Source organism: Cuculus canorus, chromosome Z (assembly GCF_017976375.1).
Source record: "Cuculus canorus isolate bCucCan1 chromosome Z, bCucCan1.pri, whole genome shotgun sequence".
Classification (NCBI taxonomy): domain Eukaryota; kingdom Metazoa; phylum Chordata; class Aves; order Cuculiformes; family Cuculidae; genus Cuculus; species Cuculus canorus.
In genome coordinates, this window is record NC_071441.1 from 14,476,722 (window position 1) to 14,488,840 (window position 12,119).

Sequence of the window (12,119 nt, forward strand, 5' to 3'; positions counted from 1 at the left end):
GCGGGCTCCGGGCAACCCCGTCCCCCTGTTCCCCGCAGCCTCACGCCCTCCGGCGCCCGCGCTGCCCCCCAGCATCCCCAGACCCCTCCCCGCCGCTGCAGAGACGCCCCACCGACCCCACTCCATCGCCTTGCGCACCCCTAGTCCCAACCGCAGCGTCTACGGAGGCGGCCTCAGCCGCACGGGTTCCGGCAGAGAAACCCTCTCCGCTTCCCCGCCTGTCGGTGAAGGCGCCTCCCCGCCGGGAAAGGCAAGGGTTAACGGCGGGCCCCGCGGGCGCATGACGGCCGCGGGGCACGGTCAGCCGCATCCCGGCGGCGGGGCTCCCCCCTCCCCCGGCTGCCCGCGCGGCTCCTCCGCGGCTCCGCTCGCCCGAAGCTGTCGCGGCGCCTCCGCCGCAGAGGGTGAGTCGGCGGGTCCCGGCTTCCGCGTCCGAGCGGGGACGGGGGGAGGAGGAGGAGGAGGAGAAAAAGCGAAACAAACCCTCTTGCGGTGAAGTTACCGCGGAATTACTCACCTCGCCGACCACCCCGCCGCGGAGATGAGGACGCAGCGCCGTCTGGGAGGCCGGGACAGACACCCGCTCGGGAAATTTGTCATCCCCACGATGAATAAGCGGAGATAGGTACCTGCAGGAGACGGCTGCGGAGCGGACAGCCTGCCGCCCCGGCGGCGACGGGAGCACGACGGGCAGCGCGGAGCGGTGCGGGGCAGCGTGAGCGGTGCGGGAAGCGAGGGGCGACGTGAGCAATGTGAGCGGTGTGAGCAATGCGGGCAGTGCGGGGAGCGGGGCAGTGTGAGCGGTGTGAGCAGTGCAGGTAGTGCGGGGAGCGGGGCAGTGTGAGCGGTGTGAGCAATGCGGGCAGTGCGGGGAGCGGGGCAGCGTGAGCGGTGTGAGCAGTGCGGGCAGTGCGGGGAGCGGGGCAGCGTGAGCGGTGTGAGCAATGCGGGCAGTGCGGGGAGCGGGGCAGCGTGAGCGGTGTGAGCAATGCGGGCAGTGCGGGGAGCGGGGCAGCGTGAGCGGTGTGAGCAATGCGGGCAGTGCGGGGAGCGGGGCAGCGTGAGCGGTGTGAGCAGTGCGGGCAGTGCGGGGAGCGGGGCAGTGTGAGCGGTGTGAGCAATGCGGGCAGTGCGGGGAGCGGGGCAGCGTGAGCGGTGTGAGCAGTGCGGGCAGTGCGGGGAGCGGGGCAGCGTGAGCGGTGTGAGCAGTGCGGGCAGTGCGGGGAGCGGGGCAGCGTGAGCGGTGTGAGCAGTGCGGGCAGTGCGGGGAGCGGTGCGGGCAGCTAGGGCAGAGTGGGGCAGCGTGAGCAGCGTGGGCAACGCGGGGCGTCGAGTGGTGCGGGCAGCGCGGGTCGACGCGAGCACCGTGAGCAGGGCTGGGTAGTGCGGGCAGCGCGGGGCGGTGTGAGCGGTGCGGGCAGCGCGGGGCGGTGTGAGCGGTGCGGGCAGCGGGGTCCCCGCAGGGGCAGACGGGCATGGGTGCCGGCAGGAGCGATGCGCGGCCATCGGGGCTGCCCCGCAGAGGCTCCTGGCCCTGATGCCGAGTAGTCCGTTGTGTGGGGCTTGCTGTCACCCAGGCAGTGTCTCAGTCATGTCATGCCCGGTAAGGTGACAGCTCTGCCTCATCTGTGGGTTGTATGCTGCTAGCAGTTCCAGCCTCTTAAACTTACTAGACTTGAAATTCATGGCTTTTTACTTTGCCCTCTTCTACTGAGAGAGGAGGCTTTTGGCACCGTTAGAGGCTGCTCATGCTTCAGCTGCCAGGTCTGTGGGATGAGCCACGGTTGTGATAAGGGTGGTGGTAGGCATCTCCCAGGCCGTCTGCTCAGCAGCACGCGGTGGTTACCCGCACAGCCCCACGAGTGGCAGTCACAATGAAAGCAGCAAAGCAGGGCAGCTGCCCGTGGCTCTGCCTTTGCATTGCCAGTGGCTCACATTGGGACATTGTTGGTGTTTTCAGGTGTCCTGCATGCACTGGAGCTTTTATCATTGCTGATGCTGCAACATTAGAAGTTGTGGCTGCACCCCTGGGAAGTTCAAAGTCGTTATAGGCAAAGATAGAAGCACTGCAGCGTGAGTAAAAGGTGCACAAGTCAGGGTCTGCAAAAGTCCTTCATTACTGGGTAAGGATGCTGCAGCTATTGAAAGCATGTTGGAAGGCATGCTTCCGACTCTGGTATTCAGTGCTGCCAGATTTGCATTGAGTATTTCATGCAGTTTTTCTGAGGTTTATAGCTAGCTTTAGTGAGAATAATGTTGGTCTTGCAAAGCTCGTGCTGTTCTCTTACAGCAACCACTTGCAGTACCAGAGCTCTGACACGTACAGTTCTAGCAGAGAAAAAGATCAGGAGATCTTAATTACCATAATAAAAAACTGAGAAGGCTTTTCTGGCAGAATGGTAATAAAGCTTGATCCCAACCAAACTAGGATATACATCATCATGTCCACTGATAACCGCTGCCCTTTTGATGGCAGTTGCAGCCATATCAGCGATTGTGCTCTCCTCTGTGTTTGTACAGTCCCTCACACAAAGACTTCCTTTCTGTGACTAATCTTCCAAGGAATTATAATGATGCAAGTAATAAGTAATTAGTATATTTTGTTATGCTAGCTCTGAGAAACTCAGTCATGTTTAGGGGCTGCTTGTCTCACAGCACTGTAGAGGGTCTTCTTTAGCTTTCATTTGACTTATTCGTTGATGTTGTGTGACAAAGGCATGCTGCTGGTTTTTGAAACTCGCAGATTATGTGAGGCTCTTCCAGTTTTCCTTGGCTGACAACCTGGGCCTAAGAAAACTGTGATATTATGAGAGTATTGTAGTTTGGAGTGAAGCCCCCTGTGGTAGTTCAAGAGAACAGTTGTCAAGAGATGGATAGAAATAACCCGGACAGTGGATGCTAATGTGAGGTATTTGTTATTCTCAGTAGTGTATGACTTCTGAGATGTGGTCTGGCATGAAGAGTGGCAAGAGCTTACCTATAAAATGAGTGGAAAGCTTGTTTTATAGTTTCAGTTTTGAACTCACATTGTCTTCCTTTATTACAGTTGTGATTCTTAATATGTGTATTGTTTCAAGCCTAAGTTCAAGCTCTCAGCTATTATTATTTTTTTTCCCTAATTAAATCTCTGTGTAGTTTTGCTTCCCAAAAATAATTTACTGCCATGCTTTGGTCTGTAGGCTGTAGCCAGATAACTGTACAAAAGCTGTAATTGCAACACTTCCTATGTGTGTGCGTGCTTTTTAGAAAATGAGTTAAGTTGGTGGCTTCACCTGTGTTAGGGTGTGTCCTTGTCCCAGCAGCTGAGAGACACAAAAACCTCTGAGGCCCCATTTCCACAGACATTGATGCTGAGGTGTGGCATCCCTGTAGCTTTTGGTGGCTGTCCTTTCATCCTCTTCATCCTTGTCCTCCAGACTACCCAGACTGACTCATCAGTGGTGGCACTGACTTCCGACTATTTTGCCACTGTGCCACTGACAGGTGATGCTGCAAATAAGATGGGCATGCAAGGATGGAAGGGCTGGCAGGGAAGAACAGAATTTAAAGGGCAAGATTTTAATGAAGAATATCTTCCTAATGTCTTATCTAAATCTTCCTACCTTCAGCTTAAAGCCATTCCCCCTTGTCCTATCACTACATGCCCTCGTAAAAAGTCCCTCCCCAGCTTTCCTGTATGCCTGCTTTCAGGTACTGGAAGGCCAGTGTGAGGTCTTCCTGGAGCCTTTTCCAGGCTGAACATCCACAACTCTCTCAGACTGCCCTCATAGGAGAGGTGCTCCAGTCCTCTGATCTTCTTTGTAGCCCTCCTCTGTTCTGATGGTTCCATATTCTTCTTATGTTGAGGATTCCAGAACCTGACACAGTACTCCAATGAGGTCTCACAAGAGCAGAGTAGAGGGGCAGAATCACCTCCCCCAGCCTGCTGGCCACACTTCTTTTGATGCTGCCCAGGGTATGTTGGCCTTCTGGGCTACGAGTGCACATTGCTGACTGATGTTGAGCTTCTTGTGAACCAGCACCCCCAGTCCTTCTCCGCAGGGCTGCTCCCAATCACATCATCCCCCCATCCTGTATTGAAACCGTGAATTGTCCCATCCCAGTTGTAGGATCTTGCATTTGGCCTTGTTGAACCTCATGGGGTTGTCACAGGCCCACTTCTCAGCTTGTCCACATTCCTCTGGAGATGAGGGAAGAAGGCACTCAGAGTCTTGGATTGCACAGTCAGGATTAACAGTAGGACATTACAGTTCATGCTTGATTTCTGCAGTGTCTGATTGCTGTTGTGAGGGTGAGATGTCTCCTGTGGAAGAAGAGAAAGGAGAGACTGTACAGTGCATTGCCTTTCAGTTGTCTTTGGTGTGGGATAGTGCTTGCTACCCTATGCACGAAGTGCCAATGTCTGATAATTTCTTTTGTGACAGTGTCTCTGAGAGAATTTATTACAATCCCTTTAACTGATCTCTGTAGCAGAGTAATTCAGGTTTTATTGAAGTTGAAATGTATTTTACCTCTTATTTCAATGGGTGAAGCAGTAAGCCAACTCTGATTACTTTTCAAAACTGTACTGTAAATGTAGACTATATGTCATACAGTGCTGCAGCCAGATTTGTGAATTCTTCTTTTGTTTTGCTCCCTAAAGGATTAGTATTCAGATTTTCAAGGGCTTCAGCTTGAACTTAAATTTTACTACATGGGTTTCTGACCGTTAATTTATAAATCATTGTTATGGATTTTGCGTAATTATGTTGTTGTGCTGTTTTTGATAGATGCGGAGTCATAAAGCTTTGAGTAGTGTCAGCTTAAAGAAAAAGGAGGCTTTGGAAGCAATGGACATAATTGTGTTTCCATTAGCTTCTGGGGGAGCATGATAAGGTTACTACAATATCTCACTGATGCACAGGAATATTTCCTTGAGAGGTGGCAAATGCTTGTGTTCCTTTGGTAGAACAAAAGAATTTGTCAGCACAGCCATTCGGTCTCGGGACAGTATTATTTTATGCATTTTTTTTGGTGTATTTTAACATAGTACTTTAAGCTTCAACCCTATTCAGGATTTCTAAGCTTATTTCTAAATAAGCTGTTGTAGTAGGTGCTGTAATCCTACCATTTCCAAGATAACTTGGGTTAGAAATTTATGGATTTGATGCAAAAGTCAGTTATACTTTTAGAATATAATTCATGTCCAGTTGGCATTTAGACAGTTATATATGGTTTATTCACGTCTAGGTAATGCGTTGTTTTGGTTTTAACCAGTTTGCCCACTCAGACTTTGACGTGAGAAGTTCCTTACACCATAATGGAAGGTGATGCTAAACAGACTAACTAATAAAGAGTGACTCGTGAATAAGTAAATAATATTCAAAATGCCACAAAATAATAATAAAAAACTGTGAAAACTAATGCTCTGCAAGGTGCTTTAATGTTTTAAAGAAAGGAAGCATTGATTTGCATGTTAATGTAATGTTATACTTTTTCTTCATAGAATCATGATGGAGACTGGGGGGGAAATGTAGAGAAATTACGTGATTTCTTTCTGCTTTCATTAGAAGAAGATTGTTCTATTTGTACTTTCAGGGCATTAATTCAACATATAGTGTAGTAGCATAAAGAAAGAAAACACAGGCCTGGAGGTCTTTCTTCAAGTGTGAAAAAAAGCCATACCCAACCCAGAAGTAGACAATGATAAAATTGAGACATGGTAGCATAGAACACTTCTTACTCATTGTAGGATAGACTATTACTGGAGAATAGTACACGAGACCATCCTCCTAGCAACTGAAGCCATATGTTGACCTGGATTTTATAGGGCTGGAAAGTGTGTGTAAGCTGTGCAGAAATATTCTTCTGTTGATTAAACTAAAGGCTTTTGTTGAGTACAGCTAATGCATTTGTCATGTCTAATCTTCTATTGATTATATTATAACTTTTCTAATGTAGTGAACACTGCAAACGGTTACTACAGACAGGAATGATTTTTATTTGCAGCCAGTTTATGATGACATGGTGTATAGCCTTGCCAGCAGAACAACTGCCTTTGTTAGTATGTACTTTTTTAAGGATCTAGCCACCTGTGTTAGGGTAATGTACATTCTGCTTTTAAAACAAACTCTGAGAATTTAAGAGCAGTCAGCTCTCCTGCCCTTGGTTGTATTGCAGAGAGTGGTTTTTGCTTCAGCCAGGCATGATAGTAAATTATATTGTTTTTGATTGGTGTGCTTCACAGATTTCATTTTATTTATTTTAATATAAAAATGCAACAATAAAAAATAGTATGTAGAATAACTCTTTTATGACCATTTAAGTGTGGTTGGGGCATCTCAATGTCAGTTGGGATTTTGCTCTTGCTTTTGAAGTTAATATGCTTAGGCCTTTCATTATTAGTGAGTTTTAACTGGAGAGCGTGTGTGAATATTTATGCATCTAAGATTATGCAGATACTTAGATACCTCTTAGAAGTGTTCTATGAGTGCAGTTTTGCTAAACAAATAGGTGTTTGTTTTTTTGTTTTTTTTTAACAATTCACAGATGGAGATAATTGAGACACTGCAAAATCATAGTAAACAAATGGTTGAGTATGAACATTATAATCTTATTGGCTTCAGTGTTGAAAATTTCATGAGCTGAAGGTAGAAGTTGTGGTTCAGTGTTTTGCTGCAGCAAGATCATAATGCTTAATTCAATGAAAACTGTAATTGAAGTTGTACTTCAGTTTTATTTCTGCCAACTTAATTTGTTTGTCTGAACAAGTTAATTAGGCACTGAGTCTATGACTGAACAACCTACTTATACGTGTGCTTAATGTTAAGCATATGAACCTAATGATGAAAGTTGGGCATGTACTGTTCAGCTGAGTTAGGGCTGAAATTAGCTGATCTGTGCTATATCTTAGCCCACGGATTTACACTGACAAGTGCAGCTTTTACCTACAAATCTTTTTTATATCAGGAAATATTTAGGTGTAGTTGATTCTGCCCTGGAGTAGGCTGTGGCTGAGATGATTTTTCAACCCTCTTACCAGTCTTGACTTCTAAGATTCAAATAATGGGAAATGTAAGTGATGAAAAGTCAGAGTTCCAAAATTATCAGTATAATTTGAAAGATGCCCTTGAAAATTTGCTGCTGTATGATTACATTTAAATTATGGCATATCTCTAGGTTTACAGTAAGCATCCACACTTTAAGTGATTGCAGTTACTTTTATGGATATTTCTGTGCTGTGCTTTCTTGGAATACTTTTCTCTGTGAAGTGTCACAGAGTTTGAAGGACCATAGAGGCATTTCTGTGGTTTTGGTGTTCCCTCTTCGTTTTGTTGTATGCACATCGTTTAAAACATGAACTGCTAAATCTTGTTTCGTGTATATCTGCATAGTGTGATTTTCAGCACCATTTTAATTAATAGAGTGAGGAGATGCCAGAAAAAGGGGGGATAGTCATTTTTACCCTAATGAGAACTCCCTATCAGAGAGTTTTTTCACTCTTCACTGCCTTCTTGCACTTGGTCAAAATTCATTTAATTTCATGGCTGGTTTAGCTAATGTGAAGGCAGCTGACCGTACTGCAAACTTCAGCTTTTGAAGGGGCAGGTTTTCTCCGTGTTAGAGCTCTAAGTTATTGCTAGGCTTTGTTATGTCTCTCTGACAGACCATACAGTTCTTTTACTTTGTTTCTTGTAACAATAATGTCACAGAGGTATGTGCAGTCCTCTTTCATGTATTATTTACTTATAATATAAGTTATTTTTATTTATGTATTTTTTTAAACAGGCATAGTACACAGTGGATTACTTGCTGACTTTGGATTGATATTCATAGCTGTGGGTCTGTTAAACACACTTTGATTACATTAACTTCTTAAAAATGAATGAGTGGTCGTGAAGTAGGAGCCATCAGACAACAGGCATTCCCCATGGACCTAGGATGAGCAGTGGAGAGCAGATCCCACCTATCAGAGTTCATGCAGGAATGCCCTGCCCATCTTCAAATAGCAGCACCCTAAGCCCAGCTATTGGAAGCTTGTCTGCCAGCCTACACTTAAAGGTGCCCCTTGGAGGAGGGGTAGCTCCTCAGAGCAACATTATTGACAGTGCTTTTGACCTTCCTGCTCTAAGTGCCAGGAAACAAGTGGTTACAAATGGGAAGCCTTTGTTACAAGTCCCACAGCCCGCAGGACTGCCACTTCCACAGTCTTTAAAGCCAGAACAGCAAGAGTTTGGAAATACTTTCTCCGTAGGCACAGGTGAAGGTAAGACTCCTTTTTCTATTGCTATTATTAGTAGCATTTCTTCTCCAATATCAGATGCCTGTTGGTACTGGTGTTAGTAGGTGGTGTCTCATCCCTTCTTTACCACTCTTTTACTGAAACAAAATGTTTTGCTCTTTCCTGCAAAAGTTATTCATCGTTTGATTATTCCCAGAGGCTTTGTATTACACAGCATTTACTCAGAATCTCTGAGCTGCCCTAAGGTGCTTTATAAACAGCGTACTTTGCTTTGCTAACCTAACCTCTTGACTCAACAAATCCAGGTAGTCATGTTCTGTGGCACTAGAAGTTTGTGAGTACTATCAGAAATACTCCTTACTGGATGCATGAACACAGCTTTCCACTGGTGACTAAAAGCTCCTTACTGATGAAAGCAGCAGTATAGTCCTGCTTTTTAGAGTGCTTAGGCTGGAGAAGATTTGAAGGTCTTTGGAGCATGTGTCTACCATAGATTTGTAATCTATTTTTGGGAACCACTGTTTGTGCTGTAGAAAATAATGATGCATAGACCTCACAAAATTTGGAGGCTGGTCCTCTGTGAGTAAGTGCTTGTGTATCAAGAGTTTTACTTATCTCTGAGAAAGTACTTGACTATCTGCTCTTGAGTTCTTGAAATCAAACCAGAACTTTTATGTTTTCAGTATTTCTTGACTCTGGTCATGCTGGAGATGGGGAGACTCTTCTGGAGGAGTTTTGGTGTCATACCTTTAAAACTGAATGTGCATAGACTTGAGAATTTAATATATAGAAAATAATTAAATGTCTTAAAATACCAAGGAAATCTTGTATTGATATCTGAAAGTGCAGAAAAGGCAGACATTCCCCATTTCATTCCAAGTGTGTTGCTTCTTCCAGTTTTCTGTTTTTCTTCACTACTTCCCTTTAAAAACTTAAGAAGTCATCCCTCTTCAGCAAGGCTTGCAGGCTTGAAACCAGTATAATTTCAGGAAAAGTTAAAAGTTAACTGCATGCTTGAGTGCTCTGCTGAGTCAGACCAGTGGTAATGCATGTACATATTCATTGGGTGACCTCTGAGATCACCAGTCTGGTGCTTGCTTTGGTGGTGGTGATAGATGTCATTCACAGCATATATTAAGCTCCTGCTACAGTGAAGAGAGGTGGACTCACATGATGAGTTTTGGAGAAACTTTTCTCTCTCTCTTCCACTACAGGCAGATCCTAATTCCTGCTGTCTTCAAAACTGCGTACCTAAAACAAGAGAGTCCTTGTTGAGATCTCTAATATAGCCCTAAGTAAACAGCTAATCCTTCTGTAGTATATGTTGCAGAACTGCAGCATAGAGTGGAGAGTCTCCTAGTTTAATGTCCTTGTTTGGGGATTTGGTCTGTTGCCCGACCACTATGCTCCTAGCTGCTGTTATTCCATCTTTACTTCTTGGCCTGATTAGCTCACACGTATGTAAAGTAGTCTGCTGTTTTGTGGGGCAGCAAGAAGAACATTCAGATGAAGCAGTGGCATTAGGGAAGCTTATGTATGAACAGTGCTTGTTAAACAAGATACTGCGGACTTATGATATAATGGGCTTCAGATTCTGTGTTTCTGTGGATTTGAATTAGTAATTCATGCTTTAGAGTTCTGGTTATTAGCAGGACCATTTACAGAGCTGAAGATTGTGTGTGCTGGTAATGTACCCACAGTGAAAGAGCTTAGTCTCATTCACTTGATCATATCTAGATAATTCTGTAAGACTTTGAACCTTGCTATGCTGTGTAAAGCACAGCATGTATATGAATAAGACTGTAAACCTTATAAAACTACTCATGCAGTTTATGGTTGTGCAGCTCTTTTCATATTTTGTCCTTTTTTAGTGGCAGCGCATGGAGGAAAATGCCTTTTAGTAGGTACTTATTTTAGTTAAACCTTCATCGCAAGAAGATAAGTTTTCCTTTTACATTTGTCTAAGTATTAGTTGTGGAGGATTGCACTATTGAAAGTTGGGTTTTTTTTTGTGGTTTTGGTGTTTTTTTTTTTTTTTGTTTTTTTTTTTTTTTACTTTAAAACCCATAGGGTAGTGAAAGGAAGAGGTAGAACAAAGTGATTTTTTGGTCATTTTGGAATAGTTTCCCTGCTTTCTTTCAGTAATGGATAAAACAGTTTAGAAAAAACTCCAACAAAACAGGAGCTTCAGTTTGGGGTGGAGGAAAGAACAACATATTTAGGGGCAAACCAATTATCTGCCTTGTTTGTTACAGAGGGGATTTTTTTTGACAGGAGGTGGTGCTGAGTGCTCGAAAAGAGAACAGTGATCTACAGTAGACAACATGCAGAGAGCCTTTACTTTGCTTGAAGACTTTCTTAATCTTGTATAAAGTTACAGAGCTTTGAAAGGAGTTGATTTTTAGAAACTTTTTAAAATTTCTCTTAGTGTAATGTAACTGTTACGCTTTTGTGCATGATGAGAACCTGAAGAACATATTGCTGTGTTACTCTATGGAGGGAAAAAGCAAGTCTGAGCACACACCAGTCTACATCTGTGATCTCAGTTACTTTACCTCGTGTGTAGTACTGATGGTATAATAAGATTTCCAGTACTGCATTGTGCATTTGAAAAGGAAAATAGTATAATGGTGGATTTTTTCCAGTACAGAAAAATATGCTAGTGCAGTCATCCTCCCTTCCCCCTGCTCCCAGTTAGGAGTGAACACTTATGTACCCATATTAGGTATTTTCACATAGAAATTAGGTGCAAAATGCAGTCTTAACAGTACACATATTTGACACTGGAAATCTACAGTCTTTCTTTTGTTTGGTATGTGTATTTGACCACTTCTTGTGAATAGTCAGTTTCATACCTTTTAGATTTACTCAGGCCTAGAAAGAGATCTTTACTGACTGTATTTGCTGAGGTGAAAGTGAGTTGGAGACACATCAGGCAGGAATGAGCAGAAGGGAGAAAAGGGTGAGGACAGTAAAGGAAGACACAAGACCATAACCTAGCCAGCACGGGTCTTCAACTTCTTTCATCATTGCAAATCTTTTGACAGAAGTCTTGGTAATGAAAAATAATATTATTTTTAAAATAGAACTTACTGCTGGGTGTTCTATTAAGAAGGTAATTTTTAATACGCGTGTAAATGTCAAATAGTTCAGATTAGAGCTGTGATCTAATTTTAGTGATGTCCAGAAGTTACGTATTTATTTTATTTCCAGCATATCTGCACTTTATACACATCTGAATAGTATTTTATTTTCTAGAAAACGTAGTAGCTTTTTTTACTGCTTGTCTTATTTACTTTTCTATGCAGACAATGGACTTGTGAGTATGAGCTGGACTACGTTTGGGCACATCCTGAGTGTTCTCATGTCTCATGTGGTGATACAAATCCCAAATCTTTCTGAAAACAACGCATATTTTCTGAAACAAACAATCTCTTCAACACCTATACTGGCTTCTCTCACTCAATGCATGAAACATGTTTTTAAAGTCTTGCTGGTGTAGATAGTTGCAGAAACTGTTTGTGGGAGTAATTTGGTAGGCCACCTTGCTTTTCTCCCTCAGCGTTATTCATAAGCACTACCGGGGCAAGCATCCTACTGGGGGAGTTTGCTCTTTGGTCTGCGATGCTGTGACTGTATTTAACATGCTTATAAGAGTTCATTCAAAGTTTAGGAGTGGATTTTCCTGTGAGACAAAATATTGTTGTCTTAAAGCAGCTTGAATTTGGCTGATGGAGAATTTCCACTGTGACTGAAATTCTGCGCTGAGGTGCTGTTGGTGGAGGTGGTGCACCTTCTGTGCCTCCAGCCAATATCTGCATAGCCTGGTGGAGAAATGCAACATGGACATGGGGAGGTGAGAGGCAGCCTGTTGGCCTCGCTTTTGGTCTTCCCTGTT

General features: G+C 44.2%; 1 protein-coding gene across 6 annotated transcripts in view; it reads left to right on the top strand.

The window, feature by feature from the left end:
• The first annotated feature begins 512 nt into the window (after nucleotides 1-512).
• Nucleotides 513-12,119, top strand: part of GLIS3 (GLIS family zinc finger 3) — a 159,674-nt gene continuing 148,067 nt past the window's right edge. For 2 of the 6 annotated variants that reach the window (XM_054055200.1, XM_054055196.1), the window contains exon 1: nucleotides 619-752. Coding sequence is in view for 1 of the 6 variants with exons in the window: in XM_009566287.2 (XP_009564582.2) it covers nucleotides 7,921-8,245 (325 nt within the window). In the remaining 5 variants the exon portion in view is untranslated. Of the gene's footprint in view, nucleotides 753-7,893; nucleotides 8,246-12,119 lie in introns of those variants that run through there. The other 4 variants (XM_054055199.1, XM_054055198.1, XM_054055197.1 and 1 more) reach the window with 4 other exon arrangements.